The sequence below is a fragment of the Mus caroli genome, chromosome 2 (genome assembly GCF_900094665.2).
Source record: "Mus caroli chromosome 2, CAROLI_EIJ_v1.1, whole genome shotgun sequence".
NCBI classification, from domain to species: Eukaryota; Metazoa; Chordata; class Mammalia; order Rodentia; family Muridae; genus Mus; species Mus caroli.
This window is the reverse complement of record NC_034571.1, coordinates 152,918,620-152,937,168: the sequence shown is the minus strand read 5'-3', so window position 1 is coordinate 152,937,168 and position 18,549 is coordinate 152,918,620. Positions and strand designations below refer to the sequence as shown.

The 18,549-nt window shown below is 40.5% G+C and overlaps 1 protein-coding gene across 6 annotated transcripts in view; it reads left to right on the top strand.

Annotated features, from left to right (window-relative positions):
• The window catches only part of Chd6 (chromodomain helicase DNA binding protein 6), a 158,719-nt gene that overhangs the window by 69,715 nt on the left and 70,455 nt on the right, over positions 1–18,549 (top strand). For all 6 annotated transcript variants that reach the window (XM_029474373.1, XM_029474377.1, XM_029474375.1 and 3 more), the window contains 6 exons: positions 8,748–8,810; positions 9,592–9,650; positions 10,257–10,374; positions 13,309–13,395; positions 13,541–13,675; positions 17,401–17,522. In XM_029474373.1, the coding sequence (XP_029330233.1) occupies positions 8,748–8,810; positions 9,592–9,650; positions 10,257–10,374; positions 13,309–13,395; positions 13,541–13,675; positions 17,401–17,522 (584 nt within the window). The remainder of the gene's footprint in view (positions 1–8,747; positions 8,811–9,591; positions 9,651–10,256; positions 10,375–13,308; positions 13,396–13,540; positions 13,676–17,400; positions 17,523–18,549) is intronic.

The window sequence follows — 18,549 nt, the reverse complement described above, 5'->3', positions numbered from 1 at the left end:
AGCTGAAAAGCTAGCCACACCATCTACCCAGCTAAGCCTTGACCTGTGCTGGCTGGCCTTCATGGTTTCTACCAACACTTTATATAAGCGGACCACCCTCAGTTAAGTTTCACAGAAAATGAAGTCTCTGTAGAAAGATCTTTCCTGCCTCTTTTATCTAAAGTAGAACCCTGTTTCTTGCTTATTTCCTTCTTAACATATAATTTTATTGGAATGTGTTCCCTCTAAGGTTGGTTGGGTAGTTGATTCGTTGGTTGTTTTTAAGTCACTAGAATGTAAGATTCTTGCAAGTTATGTCTGGTAAATCACATCTATATTCTGACATTCTGGAGGCTGCAGTAAGAGAATCACCAATCAGTTTGAGGCCAGCCTGGACTATATGGCGACTTCTGGGCTGGCCTGGGTTGTGTAATCAGACCCTATCTCCAAAAAAAATTCCAAAAGGACTCAGGAGCTAAAAGCACTTTCCATTGTGTCTGACAACCTGAGTTCAGTCCCCAGAATCCACATGGTAGAAGGAGAGAACAACCTCCCATATTGAGAGGTTTTCAAAATCAGAGACCTAGCTGCTACAGAACCAAAATGTTCCTTCTACATTTGTTTTTACATGCGGAGTTCTTGATGGGATCTGAACCAGTTTCCCAAGCTAACACAAAGCAGCAATGCATGTATCCTTTCTGGGATGCTGGGCAATCCTCAAAGCACAACAAATCATTAAAGAAGGTGAGCGTAAGACCCTTTGATTGCTACTGTGGTGGTGCACTTGAGAAGCCAAACTAGTCTATAGAACAGCTGGGGCCACATTTTTTTTAAAAAAGGCCTGCTCACTGACATCTATCTAGTTGCTCAAGACTGTTTCAGTTTTGGCCTCCCAAGTATTTGTATAGTTTATGTGATTTCATCTTTTGGAGTAAACAGGCTTTAATTTGAATGAAGTGTCAGCTCATAGCATCGCCATGTTACTCTCTGCACTCTCAGTGCCTCCTTCTCTGGCCTTTCTCGTGCACAGCAGGCTGGAGTCTCCTCTGGCCTTTCCTGTGCACAGCAGGCTGGGTTCCCTTTCCTCTTGGAGGCTCTCCCTGCTCCCCCTGAACTAGAGATTGCCCCGCTCTGCTGCAGAACATTCTAGTACAGTTATCCTTGTCACTGTCCTTTGAATACCTGCCAACTCACTTTTTCTTGTAATCCCTGAGCTAATTCAGAGACAGGTTTGTATCTTTAAATTCAGCCTTCTTAGATGGAACCTCTCACAGCACCTCTGTCTTCTACTTTATAATGTTACAGTTGTGTTCATTTGCAGTGTTGAGTCATGTGGAACCCTGAACAACTCACAGCATCGGATGGGTTTTCATTGCCTTTGCTGTACTTTTTTTAATATCACTCTTGTTTGGCCCCTTAATCAGAGATTATAAACTCTTGCAAAACAGGATCAACTTTTAATTTTTCATAATTTTCACTTAGGTACAACTTGGTGTTAGTAGTTAATATTTACATATACTTCATTTTATTTATGTATGTATTTAACGAGTGAATATATTCAAACTCATTATTTAAATAGCTTTGCTTTCTTTTTGTTTTTGTGTGACTCCTGGGTTAAAAGAGAAGAAGGATTATTTTGCTTTGCCGGGCTCCTGTTTTCTCCTTTCCTCATGCTTGCATGTTTTCCCAGTGGTGCTCAGACTTCTTACCTATAGTGCAATCACTTGGGCCTTCAGACCCCTCACTACTGTTTGGTGCTGCTGTTCTTGTGTACTCTCTAGTGTGATTCCATGCCGTGACATCAGTTTGAACACGTGCACTGTTGTGCTCCTTTCAACTCTTAGCCAGAGCTCTGGCTTGTTTTATGCTAACTTGACATAAGCTAGAGTCATCAGAGAGGAAGAAACCTCAACTGAGAAAATGCCTCAGTAAGATCTGGCTGGAGGCAAACCTGCAGCTGCTTGTGGACGTTGTACATCGTGGTGCGGAGCCTAGTGCGCACCACGATGTACAACGTCCACACCCCCCCCCCCTTGGTTTGTGGTCCTGGGTTCTATAGGAAAGCAGGCTGAGCAAATCATGGGGAGCAAGCAAGTAAGCACCATGGCCTCTGCATCAGCTCCTGCCTCAGGCCTTGCTTCAGTGATGAGCAGCAGTGTGGAAGTGTAAGCCAAGCAAACCCTTTCCTCCCAAATTGCTTTGGCCAGGGTGTTTCATCACAGCAATAGTACCCCTGACTAAGACGGTCAGGCTTGAAGGTTTCCTGCCTCTTTCTTTCTCCATGGAATACAACCAGTCTCCACATGTCCTCTTCATGCTTGGTTTCTGCCCTTAGCCTATGCTCAGGTGAATGTTCACATCACTGCAGCATTCTTTCTTAATTCTCTGCTGCAACTCTCTGTCCTTATCAATCTAATCCCAGACTGATTTTCCCTAAAATACTAGGGGAATTACTGATAATCTGTGTCTCTTGCATACTTCCTAACTGCTGATATCAGACAAAATTCAGCTTGGATTTTTTTTTCCCCTTTTTGATGTGGCCATGTACCCTACCCCACCCCTGTCCCATTCTTTTCCCTTTCTGTTCTGTATACTGTGTTTCTAAATGAAATCCTAAGCAATTATCCTTCTACTCCTTTTACCCTGTCTTCTAACAGTCCTCTTACACACTGTCCCATCCGCCATTGGGGCTTAATTAAACCCTTGCCTAGTCCAGAATCCAAACTGGTCTCACTTTGTAAACTCAGACTGGACTTGAGTTACCGGCACACTAAGCATTTGCTCCGAGACATTCTAAGGCAAGATGTTGTTCATCATGTCTTCCTTTGGTGAGATTTCTGGAGAGCCAGGACAAGCTCAGAACCGCTTTTAAGTGCTCTGTAGCACTTGGTGAAAACTTGAGCTTCCATTTAGACCCACGTTGACAGTTAGCTAAAGAAAATTAAGTGGCATGGTTAGTTGTGGGAATAAACGAGATTTCAAATTTGGGTGATTTTCTTTTTTGTGAATAAAATTTCTAAATGATAGGAATCTCTAATACATAGTGTTTGAATTAAAATGGTCTTCTCTGAAAACAAAGCATTTAAAAAGGCATTTGAGAAAGCATTTGAGAAAACGAAGCATTTAAGAGCAGATGGGTTTTTAGAGAGCGTTTGGCAGACAGATTTAGTTTATATCTGTGTATCTGTATGCACTGAATGTTTATACATACATGATCTTGCTTATATACAAACTCAGTTGAGGGAGAAAAGATCCTGATATTCCATTTCCTTCTTTAGTGAGTATTTTAGAAATGCACATTTTAAAATTTATTTTTATTAAAATGGCAAGAAAAGAAGAAAGAAAACCCCTCTTTATTATTTGAGAGAGTCTGTGTAACACAGGCCTAGAATGTATAAATTCTGCCTCACCCTCCCCAGAAGCCTGGAGTTTTAGGTGTGTGCCACAATATTTGGCTTGGTTCTCAGTGATTTGTTTAACGTTTGTCAATTGGAATTTCTTACATGGATAGCAAAACTAAAAATTCAGATAAATGAGAGGCTTATAATGATTTTATTCTGGAGACTTGAGAGAAGGCATAGCCAGAGTCCTTCTCTTTTGTTACCTGAGTGTTGGTTATGCCTAAAATGTCTTGTTATAACAAGCCATCGATGCTTCTGGTGCTGATCCTTCAACTGCTTAAATATATATATATGAATTTATATGTGTTGGAATTGAATTCCCAACTTCTTTTAACTTGATTTTTTTTTATATATTCTATGAATGTTTTATGCCTTCTAAGAGTAAAGTCCTGTGCCTTCCTCATCCATGTATTAGTATGTCCTTAGTTTTGACCTTACTAAATACTCTTAAGAATCTTGTTAGAATCCATATTACCTGTTCTCTTTGTAGGTAAAAATAAAAGAATATTTGAAGCAGTCGATACTAGAAAAAGAAAAAAAATAGCATGTATGTGCATCAGTATGTGCTTCCTGCTGATCTGTACTCAATAGGGCTTGAACAGATTATGATTTTAGAGGTTTAGTCCATTAATATTATGGCAGTGGGCCTGGTGCTGGAGTAGTAGCTGAGAGCTACATCTTGATCTGCAGGCAGGCAGAGAAGGACACTGGGTTTTTTGAACTCTTGAAGGCTACTCTCATCAACACACTTCTCCTAAGGAAGCCACACCTATTCTAAGACTATACCTCCTAGCTTTCCAAGTAATGCGGTCGGGGACTTAGCATGCCTGTGTGTGAGCCTGTGGGAGCCATGCTCATTCAGACCACTACATATGGCTGTGTGGAGAGGGAGCACAGATTACATCAGGATTTTGGAGCTGAACACTGGAGAAGGTAGAGTTTTCTTTTACTCGGATGAGAACTGTGGTTTGAAGCATCAGGATTTAGAGCTATAGACTTGTTAATGTATCAGACTAAGATTTAATTTTCAGACATTTATATTTGAATACCTTAAGATAGCTTAGTAAAAATGGCAAGAAATAATTAGAATATGAGTCTGCACTCTGGAAAGACATTTTGATCTGGATGTGTGAATTTGGCAAGCATAACAATGAAGTTAATATTTAAAATCATGAAACTAGATGAGATCATTTTGAAATTAGTGTAGACCCCTCCAAAAAATGAGGAGAGAAAGAACCCTTAAACTGAAACCTCCTGCACCTAAATAATGTAAGTGAATATCAGAAGATTTCCCCTGCTGAGGATGGTGGTTTGAATATGCTTGGCCCAGGGAGTGGGACTATTAGGAGGTGTGGTCTTGTTGAAGGAAGTGTGCCACTGTGGGGGTGGGCTTTGAGACCCTTCTTCTGGCTGCCTGGAGGATAGTCTTCTCCTATTTTCCTCTGGAACAAGATGTATAACTTTCAGCTCCTCCAGCACCATGCCTGCCTGGATGCTGCCATATTTCACTCCTTGATGATAATGGACTGAACCTCTGAACCTGTAAGCCAGCCTCAACTAAATGTTGTCCTTTTTTTAAGAGTTGCCTCTGTCATGGTGTCTCCACAGCAGTAATTAAGATATCAGATAAGGTGCACTAGGTCACAGTGAGCCAGTGTTTAATCAGAAAAGGATAGGTTGCAAAAGCATATTGTTAAGGCATTTGATAGCTGTGGACATAGAAATTAGAAATAAGAAATTTAAAATCTTAGGCAATGAAGAGGTGAACTCACAGTCTTTAGTTGTCTTCTCTGAAGGTACTTAATGGTTCTGGAAGCTAAGGATCAGTGTTGGCCAGAAAGACTGAGACCTTCAGGAAAGGTGAAACTGTTTGAATGGTTAGGAATGTTGTGGTTTTTTTTTTTTTTTTCTTTCTTGGATTAAATGTTAACAGTTTCCTAGGCCTTACCCAACTCAGCTGACTAGATGGTATAGTCTGCCCTCTTCCTCCTGTGTCTGAAAAGATAGGAAACACTGTGACAGACACTATTACTTGCAACTATTATGTTCTTTATCCTCAGTGTCCAACATAGAATAACAGTAAGTAGATGTTCCTAGAAAACAGACATGACACAACTAGTGAGGTAATAGAAAAGAAGTTGAAAATAACTGAATGATAGATTTTGGGAAAGATGGACACATTTCCAATAGAGAAGTAAGCCTGTTAGGACAAATCAACCATTTAGAATTATGAAATCACTTCATAAGATTCAGAATACATGGAAAGATTTAAAAGCAGGGTAGATAAAACTGAAGTTAAGATTTGTGAATATGAAGACATCAATGAAATTTTTCTAAATGTAGCACAGCTTGATAAGAGCAAAACATGAAGAGAAGCAGAATTCAGTGTAAAGGCCCTTCTGAGTGCACTCTTAAGCAGAGAAGAAATGTGAGCAGAGCAACAGTCGAAGACAGAATTAATGACCGAGTTTAATAAACTGGTGAAAATATCAGCAATAGACTTGCAGTCTGGTGATCCTTAAGCAGGAAGAGTATATGAAGAAAATTTTTACCTAGGCATAGCTTATATTCTGGAAACTAAAGATGACATTTCAAGAGCTATTGGGGGAAAATATGGCTTATAACATATTAAATAGTACAGTATTTAATATATTCCCTTAGGATTTGGGAGTGAGAAGACAACTCTCAGTATACTCATTTATATTATTAAGTGCATTAGAGGCCCTGGCTGTCACAGAAAAGCAGAGAAGAAGTAAAAGGTTGGGACTGTGGAGTCAGCTTCGTTGGTGATTTCTTGTACAAGCAGGAAGGCTTAGTGTGGATCCCCAGCACCCACATAAAAGCCAGGTGGCTTTTGGCTTGTAACCCTAGCACTTAGGAAAGGGGACAAAGAGAAACATAACCTGGCAGCCATTCAGCTAATCAGTCTAGCTAGTCTGTGGACTCCAGGTTCAGTGAGAGCCATGACTGGACTCACTCTGCTTGTCAGCCTGCAGCAAGACCTAGTGTGAGGAGCTGCACCCCCTGAAGTTTCCACCTCTCCATCCCATCTGCAGCCCACACACAAAGTTACTACTATTTTCCTTCCTGTCTCCACTCGCACTATCCCTAGCATACAGATCATTAAACTAATACGTAATCCTACCTCCCTTTTCTTCATAGGCCCCCCTCCCTTGTTTCTATTTTTATTTGCTTCCATTCTGCATACTCATCTGCCGTAAGGTGATACCATATAAATATGTCAGATGTAAACAGGAAAAACAGTGATAATTAAGCTATCAGAATAAATAGTTTTGCTTTGAAGATAGGTTGATACATCAGTAGAACAGAATAGAACTGTATTGCCCAGTATAGACATTGACAACCACATGTGCCGATTGAGCATTGGAAGTGTGACTAGCTTGGATTAAAATCTGTTTTAAGTAAAGGACACACTATTATTATAGAGAGGGCTCTGTGGTTAAGAAGCACCTGCCCTGTAATCGTGAGGACCCATGTTCTGGTCCCAGTGTCCCTATAATAAGCCAGGAACCCCCCACAAACGCCTGTAACCTTAGCTTTAGGAGAGACAGACAGGCAGATAACTGGCTTTGCTGGTGTCTAGCGTAGCCGAGGCTCCAGCTGAGGTTCTGGGAGTGTCTGCCTGCTTGCTTGGTGTGCCTCATCATTTCACTGCCATTTGCCTTCCTTGTCTTTTCTTATTTTGTTTTTAACTATCATCACTTTTCTTTTTCTGAAAAAAGCTTAAGATTATTTTTAAAATGTGTTTTCTATAGTGGTATGGCCTTTGGGATAGTCGAACCTTAGAATAAGTAGCTTGAAATTGACATGCAGCACAAATCATCTTTCTGGAATGTTCTAGCTAGTCAGGTTGTCATAGTGAGCATTTGTATCTATACTTCCAGTTTTAGATTAAAGTGGGTCTGGGAAGGTCATAGAACACATGAAAACACAAAAAGGAGACTGAAAAGTCAGAAAGAAGACTAAACACCAGGGAACTCTAACACAGAATCCCTTCTAAGACTGCCGGGTTCCACTCGGGTGTTTCTGAGGCATGAAAAATCTTTTCTTTTTTCAAGACAGGGTTTCTCTGTGTAGCCCTGGCTGTCCTGGAACTCACTCTGTAGACCAGGCTGGTCTAGAACTCAGAAATCCGCCTGCCTCTGCCTCTCAAGTACTGGGATTAAAGGTGTGCACCACCACTGCCCAGCATGAATACTCTAAAGATTTCATGGAGATCAGGGGCCTGGAACTTTGGTGTGTGACTAGGCTCGGAAGGAAGGAATAGATTTTCAGTTGGAATTTCAGTGAAACAGCAGTTTAATATAAGTTGATTATGCCTTGGTTTTATAGTTCAAACTGTTTTCATGTGCTGTTTTATCCTAGTAAACTAGTTATATATTTTTTTCTACAGCTATTATGCAGAAAGCAAGGATAGTAATTAACTTTGCTGAAGTCAGTAGTTGATAGTATTAAAACTGACATCTTATGAATCCCAAGGTACTTTTTAATTTAATTTAATTTTATTACATATATTTACTCCTTGTATCATGCATACACGTGATGGACGGAGATCAGAGAACAATTCGTGAAAGTCACTGCTCTCCACCATGGGGTCTTAGCATCAAACTCTGGTTACGTTTCATAGCAAGTGGCTTTAGCCACTGTGCCCACCCTCACCCTGAGATATTTCTATTTTAGATAATTTTACACATCAAAATGTGTAACTTTTACAAATAAAGAAAATCTTAGGAGCAGTTTTATTGGTTCTTTAGCCTTACACCCCGAGACTTTTCTGCTTGTATAATAAGGGCTATGCCTGAGAACTTAGAACCCTACTGTTTGAATTCTAGCTTTGCAAAATACTTTCTTAGGGAGGCTTCAGTACTCAAAGTCTATAATGTTTTTTATTTTAAATTTCTCTCTCTCTCTCTCTCTCTCTCTGTGTGTGTGTGTGTGTGTGTGTGTGTGTGTGTGTGTGTGTGTGTGTATGTGTTTCAGTCATCAGTCTTCTTCCACTGTGGTACCCAGGATCCAAGTCAGGTGGTCAGACCTGTGTCCCAAGAGGTCTTACCATCTGAACCCTCTTGCCAGCCCTATGATTTGTCTTTGAGTGAAGTCATAGTGATAGTGTTACAAGCTAAACATCTCTGAGCAAATTTTTTTTAAAAATCTAAAATCTTTTGAGTGTCCACATGAAGCTAGATGAGTTGTAGATTTCAGATATTTTAATTACAGCTATTCTCGCAGTAGTCTATACAGGTACTCCAAATCCCTGAGGTCAGAAACTCCTCTGAACTCAGCCTCCACTTAGAGTTATTCTCTGAGACATTATTTCCTATAACTTTTTTTAATTTCTGTCTTCAGGAGCCTCCAGAAGATGATGCAAACATAATTGAGAAGATCCTGGCATCTAAGACTGTCCAGGAGGTCGGTAGCTCCTGTTTAATGTTTCTTTGTCACTAACAAACACAGCCTCCTAGTAAAAAAGGGTTTGCCTGGAGAACTAACTATTCATCCTTAGCTACAATGAGAAGAACATTGTCCTTGTGAAGGGTTTTAGGACACTTAGTTCTTAAATGTCTTAAGTGACTCAGTTGATAGTTTTCTCGATTAAGACCCTAACAAAGGTATTTTTATCTCTTTGTTGGTGGAGCCCAAAAAATGTCATCGGGGCCAAGAAGAGGTGGATGGGCAATCGTAACAGGAAACATTGGGGAATTTTCTTTAGGTGTCTTGGGCGTCTTAGGACTCCCCAAGAGCACGTTTCATGACTGAGGCAGTGTGTTGGTTCCAAATCAGATGTAGGTTATCTTTCCTGCAGAGCAGGCTTGTTGTTATTGCCATTTGGAGAGAGAATAGCAGGGGAAGCCAGCAAAAGATGAACTTAAGTTCCTTCTGCACCAGGCTGTGGTCCATACATTTCTGGGTCTTGGGCCAGCCTGGACTGAAAGCTTTTTCCACATGGACATTAAACAGATGCTAGAAAAGGCCCCTTTTCCATACCCCTTTATTCTATTGGATTTTTGGAAAATTTGGGGTTAGGATTAGCTGTTAGCTTGTAAGAAAAGACTTGTGATAATAGAAATTCCTCTCAGAAATCCCTCCCAAAATGAGGCATAGGTATTGGTTGGTTCACCTGTTTTGTTTGGGCCTGTATGAATGACCTTCCTGAGGTATGGACTGATAACTGCTTATTCTTGGTTTACAGGTTCACCCAGGAGAACCTCCATTTGACCTAGAGCTTTTCTACGTTAAGTATAGAAATTTGTACGTCTGTTTGATATGCTGCATGTATTTGAATTTTATATGAATAAAACTTTCTTTCCCATGACACTAAAGGGTCTTCTATATTTTCAGAAACTGGACCCTAAGGCACGACCTTGACTGAGTTAAATTCATCTTAGGCAATGTTACTCATTTAGGTTTATATAGAATCATCTGGGAGGCTTTCAAAACTACCAAAGGCCTTGTTCCAGCCAAGACCAGTTGATTCTAGTCAGAGTGTGCCCTGAGGACTGACGTGTTTTTAAAACTTCCCTGGGCATTTCTCAAGTGCACCCAAGGTGAACAAGCTGTTCAGTGGTGTATATTTTTCCTTCTTGATTTCTCTCCTTTCTGCTACCTGCCTACATTCACTGATAGTTTGTCTGGTAAACCTGCCCCTTTGTCTGTTGAGTCAGTTTCAGTGGAACTTGCAGAGAAATTAGTGATTAGAAATTAATCTTCTATTAATTGCTCTAAAAACAAGGCCTTTCTAAGCAGTGCCCAGCAGTGTCACAGCTGCTGTTTCTGTGTATAAAGTATGGCCATCCTTTTTATTGAAGCCTTAATAATATTTTGCTGTTTGTCTCACAATTGTGTGTCTTTGGATAGTTCCTATTTACATTGTAAATGGGCCACAATGGAAGAATTGGAAAAGGATCCCCGCATCGCACAGAAGATCAAGCGATTTAGGAACAAACAGGCCCAGATGAAGCACATTTTCACTGAGGTGAAACAATGTATATTAACTCACTTCACTACTGCTTATCTTTCTGCATTGAATACCTAGGCTGACTTTCTAAGCTCAAACTAAATTACTGAGTAACTCTATTGGTCAAGTCTGATATGGGTGCTGATAAACTGAACATAACCACGTATTCACTAAACTTTCTAAACTGACAGCTTGGACAATATATAGTATGAGAACAGTATACATACAGTTGTAGGCCCTCCTCCAACAATGGACATTCAGAAACAAAAAGCTATAAATGTTAGAAAAAATAAATAATTAAGCTTGAGAATTTCAAAACACAAGAAAAGACTAGTGAGTTTGCGTGTTAAATCTGTTGGTTCAGTAGGCACAACAAGCATCTCAAGTAAATAGAAAATACAGGGAGAGTCTGTGTATGATTTCTCCCTAATTACACACACGTCCATACTGGTACAGCATACATTTTTGTTCAACAAAGGAATCTTCGTATTTACACATACATATAAGTTAAGTGCCTACACAGACATTTGCCAGACAGCTTTAATAAGAAAAGTACCAGGCCTGAAGTGGAAGAAGTGGACAAATGCGCAGGGAAGTCAGAGAGAAGGAAATGTTCAGGTCATTAAGCATACCAAATGTTTGACTTCCATAGAAACCAGAAGAAGCGCAAACAAAATTGAAATCTTCCAGTTTTTATTTATTAGATACGGGTTTTAAAGGTATTTAAAGCTGTACAGGTGGTTAGCCATTACTGGCAAGAGCATAGGGCAGGGACCCTGGCTTGTACTGACTGTGAGCACAAGTAGGTCTGACCCATCAGATGTCCTAAATCCGCATGTCCTTTCTCCTGTAGAGTCTGGTTCTGTCACGTGTCTTAAAGAAAGCATCGCGTCTTTGAACAAAGAATTGGCTATTTTAAAAGTAGCTTATTCGGTGAAAAATTAAAAGCAAATGCAATGTTGGATAACTGCCATTTGCTAAGTGACATATCCTATAGTATGCCATACTATACATTTAATAATAATACTAAAGAAAATTATTGGTGATTTGGAAATATGCTTAGTGTTATAAAGTGGTGTTGGCTAAATATAAGAAAACAAGAACAGACACAGGCTCTGACAGTACATGGCACATTCATACTAGAGTGCAGGAGGAAAGAAACACCAGAATGCAATCCATAGGAACTCTCCTGAGTAAATAACATAATATCCTATCATTTGTCTCTGGTCGGTGGAATTCTAACACTAGTGTCTTTCTTATGTGTAATGTATGGTTTTATGCAAATAATTTTTGAAGGAAAGAGACAATAAAAATTATTTTTAAACTATAGTCTTACTAGATCCTAAGAGGGCACGCAGGTGCCATCAGTCATTGTAAATTGCTCATCCATTCACCCAGCTGTGATTCACATTGTGGTCCTTTTCTGCTAGTGATAAGTTCCTTCAGGAGGACATGAGCTTTTGATCCCTCTGATATAACCTCACAGTTAGTGCTAAAGATGTAGCCCACTGCTGTGGCACTTGTCTCGGGTGTCTGAGGCCCTGGGTTCAGTTACACACACACTTTCCAGTAAAATTACAGTTTGGCCAGACTCTGTGGTGGATAAGCTTATGAGAACTGTTTTTTAATAACATGTTCCTCTGAAATAGAGTGTTGGGGGAAGGAAGGTGATGACTTAATGAGGACTGTTGTGAACCGTTGGATATTATATTCTGTTTCTCAGAACATGTATTGCACATCTCTGTTTTAGCAAGTATTGCAATGAACTAACTTGTTTACATGTCTGGTTCTTCCATTTTAAGCACTTTGAGGCAGACAGAGCCTGTGTCTTTCTTATTACTGGAGCTAGGCATGGGTCAGTGCTCATTACACCAGTTCCTTGCTTCAGACTTTTCAGTGTAGGTAGATAGGTAGGTAGGTAGGTAGATAGATAGATAGACAGGCAGACAGACCAAATTTAAACTTAGTGGTACAGTACTCTGTCTTTCTGATGCAGTCCCATAGGAATGATTTTTCCTTGGTGTTGAGTGTGTCTTATAATAATATGACAGGAGTTTGAACTGGTAGGAAAGAATGCTAGGAATTGAACCTGGGTCAGTCCAGCCAGTGCTCTTAGCCACAGACCCATCTCTAGTTCCAGGAATAGACTTTTAAAAGGTTGGAGTATATCATAGAAGTAAGGATGAGTGATAGTGGAAAGGATCTTTAACTATTGGGCATTTGTATTAGCAACTTGGATAAATGATAAGTAATATTCTTGTGATATGAATTTTGAATTTTGGGTTGATCATCTTCATGCTCATTATTTCAAATCATACATATATCATACATACATACGCACATAAATACCATACATAGCCTTTGCTCAGCATCTCTCCCCTCATTCAGGCATAAAGTACCAGTAAAACCTTTTCTTCTGTAAGGGTTAAAGGGAAGCACTTGGCAGAACTTGGGATACACATTCACTACTTTTAAATGTGACCGAATCTATCCTTCTTTGGAAGTATAATATGCATAAATATGTTAATTAATTCAAAGTGTACATCCCAGTTGGTTTTTTACAAAATAAAACATGTGTAACTACCACATAAATCAGGAAATAGAACCTTATCAGTGTTACAAAAAGGAAATTATCATTCCAAGTCACCAAGGCAACAGTGAGCTCTAAGACAGAGGGATCCCTTAACCCGGCCTTTTCATATTGTTATAGACGGTGTTACTTGGCCACGGTTCAGACTATATAATGGTTTGGATCCTTTAAATTTAGTCATGAAGAGCAGAATTTGAGGTCAGTCTTTCAGAAATGTCTGTGAGATGACTTATTCTCAAGCACAGCTCTTCGGTCTGTTTTCTGGAAAGAGTCCATAGTAGGGGCCACTTAAAAGTGACACACTGGTTGCTAGAGTTGAGGGAAGAAAACTGCACATCTTAACTCTACTCTGTTTACCTCAGCCTGATGAAGACTTGTTCAATCCAGATTATATAGAAATTGATCGTATCTTAGAAGTGGCCCACACCAAGGATGCAGAAACAGGGGAGGTAGGTGTGTTGCCTTTTTCCTTTCGTAAAGTATGTCACTTCTTTCCTCACATTATGTCTCATCAAAAATGGTCTGTTTTAATGGCATTCATGCGTTCTCATGCAGGTTGACTACTTCACCAAGTTTCTTGTATTTTCCCACCAGGAAGTAACACATTACCTGGTAAAATGGTGCTCCCTGCCATATGAAGAAAGCACCTGGGAGCTAGAAGAAGATGTGGATCCTGCAAAAGTGAAAGAATTTGAATCTCTACAAATTCTCCCTGAAGTTAAACATGTGGTAATATATCAACATGTCTGATACCTCTTATAACATAAAATTTTGAAGTTAGTAATAATGATGTGTATTTGACTGGGTTTCTGAGTGGCTTCTGAAGTGTCTTACCTTTGATGTTCCCTCCCCTTGACAAACTTCATCTGCATCCTGCACAGCACTTGTTCTGATCTGTTTTAACATGTGTAACTGGTAAGAAGCTTGGGCATGTGCTTAGAATCCTTGGAGTGCACCAGTCCCTTGGTACCAGTAACATGGAATGCAGGGGAGATGGGTGTAGCTCCCTGTTTTGAATCTCTTGCTCCTTCCATGGTCTTTTTTCATTGTTTTTAACACCCACCCACACCCCCTCAACTAGAATATTCTTAAGGTGAGAGACTGGTAATGGTCCTTCATGGATCCCTGGAACCTCAAAGAGAAGGCATAGAATTCTGAGATAGCTTTATTGTTGGCTCTTCTGATTCTGGGTCTTTTGTATCAGCGATTAAAAGGAGGCAGAATTGGAATCAGAGCCTTGTTAGGATAGAACTATCCTGAAAAGATCACTTGTTAAAAAGAATGTAACTGTAGACTTTAGTGATCTGTTTTTGGTATTTTTGTTCTATCACCATTTTTATATAAAAATAGCCAGTTATTTAATTTTGCATCATTACCTTACCTTGTAGAGTTCCCAGTGGCCTGAGTGGCATTGGGTTCAGGGATCCAGGCTGGATGGTTTTGGAAGTGATTGCTATGAAGGGACAGGGTGGGCTAGTGAGAACAGGAATGAGTGTCTTTGTCCAGACTTTGCCATAGTAAGTCTCCCTCCTTTCCTTCTGGAGTCTCCTATCACTTCCTCTCAGTGAGCTGCAGTGGCCTCTGTTGCACTTCTCCCGTTTTCCTAGCTTATTCTCACTGAAACGCACATTTAAAATTCTAAGCTGAAATGGTGACTACAAGTGTGCTGCTGCTAACATCCTCCTCTGCCATGTGAGAGAGCTCAGTCTCACGCAGCAGAAGTGATCTGTAGGTGAGTTGTCACATCTGGAAGGTCATGGATAGCTTATGTTAAACTTCAGGTATACGTGACAGAATGGAAGTTATTTTTCAGATACTGCATGCGAATGGCTCAGCTTTATTAACAGTATATGTTAGGTATAAACCCATTGTAGTAATTCAAAGTAAAGACTAAAATTGCTATATAGAAAAATGAAAATCTAGTATCCTTATTTCTAACTGATAGCTAAGGATTGAAGATCTTAAAATGTCACTTCAGACACTTAGTTTATAAACTAAAAAGTTGTGCCTATGTGTAAATAAGAAATATGAATCCTATAGGAAAGCTCAATATATAAAGATTTAAATAGTCTTCCAAGTAAATCAGCACTGCCATCTTAACTGAAATTCCATAGTAATTTTTTAAAAAACTGAGTCTAAACTTAGAGTAGTAAGATACAATCACAGAGCCATTTCTTGTGTATATATGCACACATAATGTCTTCTTGTGTTGGTTTTCACATTATTTCCTTGTTTATTTACCCATTTAGTTGTTGCAGGAAGAGAAGGGGTTGTAACAGGGAGCTTACCGCTTGGCTAAACTGGCTGACCTATCTCCAAAGATCCGCCCATCTCTGCCCTACCACTCCTTACTTGGCACTTCATTGTAGATGTACGTGGCCAGGCGTAGCTTTTTGTGGGGGACTAGCTGTCCACATTCATGTGTTCATGTTTACATGACATGTACTTCTCTCATTAAGCCAGCTCTACTACCTCAGCAAAGACAACTTTAGAAATAATTCTCATCAGACACATAGCTTCAGTGATTAAAGAAAGGTTTTATTGCAGTAGATGAACAGCCTATGGAAAAATAATGAACAGTATAGATACAGCTCCATCGTTGTCTTGAAACTTAATATATAAGGGGCTGGAGAGAGGGTTAAGAGCATGTATTGCTCTTACAGAGAACTCAGGTTCATTTGTCGGCCAGTTCGCAATTACGTGTCACTGCACCTGCAGTCCATCTGACACCCGCCCACTTCTGGACACCCAGGCACTGTACTTTCTCATGTGCACACACAGAAATAGACATACAAACACACTTTTTTTGTTTGTTTGTTTGTTTTTTGAGACAGGGTTTCTCTGTCTGTCCCGGAACTCACTTTGTAGACCAGGCTGGCCTCAAACTCGAAATCCGCCTGCCTCTGCCTCCGGAGTGGTGGGATTAAAGTTGTGCGCAATGCAGTCACCTTGTGAATATTAATGAGGCCACCATTATTATTATATATATATTATAAAGTTTTTAAAAAGATTTATTATTTTACAAACATACTTTTTAAAATAATAAATCTTTTAAAAAACTTTATATATAATAATGTGGCCTCATTAATATTCACAAGGTGACTGCATTTTAGAAACTGGTATTTCAAATGGCAAAATAAAAGAGTAAAGATGCAGCCGGGCGTGGTGGCACACGCCTTTAATCCCAGCACTCGGGAGGCAGGGGCAGGCGTATTTCTGAGTTCATATTCATAATATGGCAAAAGTTAGAGAATGTAGCACCATTAAGAAAAGTAACAATAGCCACTCTAGAAATCAGTCTGGCAGTTCCTCAGAAAATTGGACATAGTACTACCTGAGGACCCAACTATACCATTCTTGGGCATATACCCAGAAGATGCTCCAACATGTAATAAGGACACATGTTCCACTATGTTCATAGTCGTCATATTTATAACAGCCAGAAGCTGGAAACAACCCAGATATACCTCAACAGAGGAATGGATTCAGAAAATGTGGTACATTTACACAATTGAGTACTACTCAGCTATTAAAAACAATGACTTCATGAAATGCGCAGGCAAATGGATGGGATTAGAAAATATCCTGAGTGAGGTAACCCAGTCACAAAAGAACACACATGGTATACAATCCACAGACCATATAAAGCTCAGGAAGAAGGAAGACCAAAGTATAGATGCTTCAGTGCTTCTTAGAAGGGGGAATAAAATATTCACAGGAGGAAATATGGAGGCAGAGTGTGGAGCAGAGACTGAAGGAAAAGCCATCCAGAGACTGTCCCACCTGGGGATCCATCCCATATACAGTGGCCAAACCCAGAAGCTATTGCAGATGCTGGGAGTGCTTGCTGACAGGAGCCTGATATGGCTGTCTCCTGGTAGGCTCTGGCAGAGCCTGACAAATATAGAGGTGGATGCTCGCAGCCAACCATTGTACTGTGTTCGGGGTCCCTGATGGAGGAGTTGGAGAAGGGACAGAAGGAGCTAGGGGGTTTGCAGCCCCATGTGGGGAGCAACAGTGTCAGCCGGCCAGGCCCCGGGGAGGTCCCAGGGTCTGGCCCACCAACCAAAGAATACACATAGAGGAACCCATGGCTCGGTTGCATATGTGGCAGAGGATGTGGCCTTGTTGGACATCAGTGGGAGGAGTGGCCCTTGGGCCTAAGGGTGTTCAGTGCCCCAGTGTAGGGGAATGCCAGGATGGGAAGGTGGAAGTGGGTAGGGGGGTAAGGGAGCACCCTCTTAGAGGCAGGGGGAGGGGGCATGAGAGAGGGGGTTTCCAGAGGGGAGACCTGGAAAGGGGAAAACATTTGAAATGTAAATAAAGAAAACATCCAAAAAAAGAAAACAGCAATTTGAATCTGTCCTTAGAACAGCATTTGGGATTTGCTATCTTGCCAATGGTTCTGTGTTGTTTAACACCTCTGTGCACTGCGCTCTCTGTTCCCTCCCTAGGAACGACCTGCCTCTGATGCATGGCAGAAACTGGAGACATCCCGTGAGTATAGGAACAGTAACCGGCTGCGAGAGTACCAACTCGAGGGGATGAACTGGCTTCTTTTCAACTGGTACAACAGGTGAGGGTCCTGAGCCAGCTCACACACTACAGCTGCCTTCGTTGCCTTGACCTGAGGTACCCTGAGGCTTAGAACACTGGATCTGGAATCATTCCCAAACAACTAAAGGAGAAATGAGTAGAGGGCACGGTCTGACCCAAAGGATAGTGACGAAGCTCTGAGGGTGGGCATTGGCTGGCTGGGTTTGATACAGGGTCTAATGTGGTCAGGTAGTCTCAATCAAATTCGGTATTGTATACTAAGAAAACCTTAAACTCCTGACCCCTTCTTCTTCCTCCCAAGTGCTAGAATTACAGTTTTGTGCTACCACACAACTTAAGTTGTTACGCCCACTGTTCCTCAATTTAAAGTCTGTGAAAGAGAACATATCTAGATTCTAGACTCACTCCACTATTTGTCACTCAGCTGTTACTTAATTTTATTCTGGTTCTTATTAGAATCTAAAGGAACCAGATGAAATCTGGAAAACATAACTCGAGATTTTCTTATGATTGGCTATTGTATCCCATTCAGTTATTTTTAAATTAATGCATTGTAATGCAAAACACACTTAAAAAGGATTCAAGTGGCCTAATGTTCTAGTGTAGCTTCTGCTACTTACAGTGTGACCCAGAGCATAACTTACCCAACTAAACCAGGTCTTGGGTCTGAACAGTGAGGGAGTGAGACCAGATGCAGTAACTTGTCTTCCAGGACCACCATCCTGCTTCTCATCACCGGAAGATAGCAATGTTTATAGTCTTTCATGTGAAGGAATTTATTATGTAGGTTAAAATGTTGTCATTTGTTAACACAGAGGCTACACAGTGGGACTCCTTTCCATCTTTACTTTGGTGTCAAGGAAGTTTGCAGTTCTAAAAACTGTCTTAAAGAATCACAGGTGTTCCCTCATGAGTACAGTTGAGTACAGTTGAATATGTGTGACACAGAAAAAAAACAGGCTCTCTGTGGGGAAATGGAGAACAGCGCCGGGACAGGGATAAGAAGAACCAAAAATAACGACATACACAATGGCATGTATGCTATC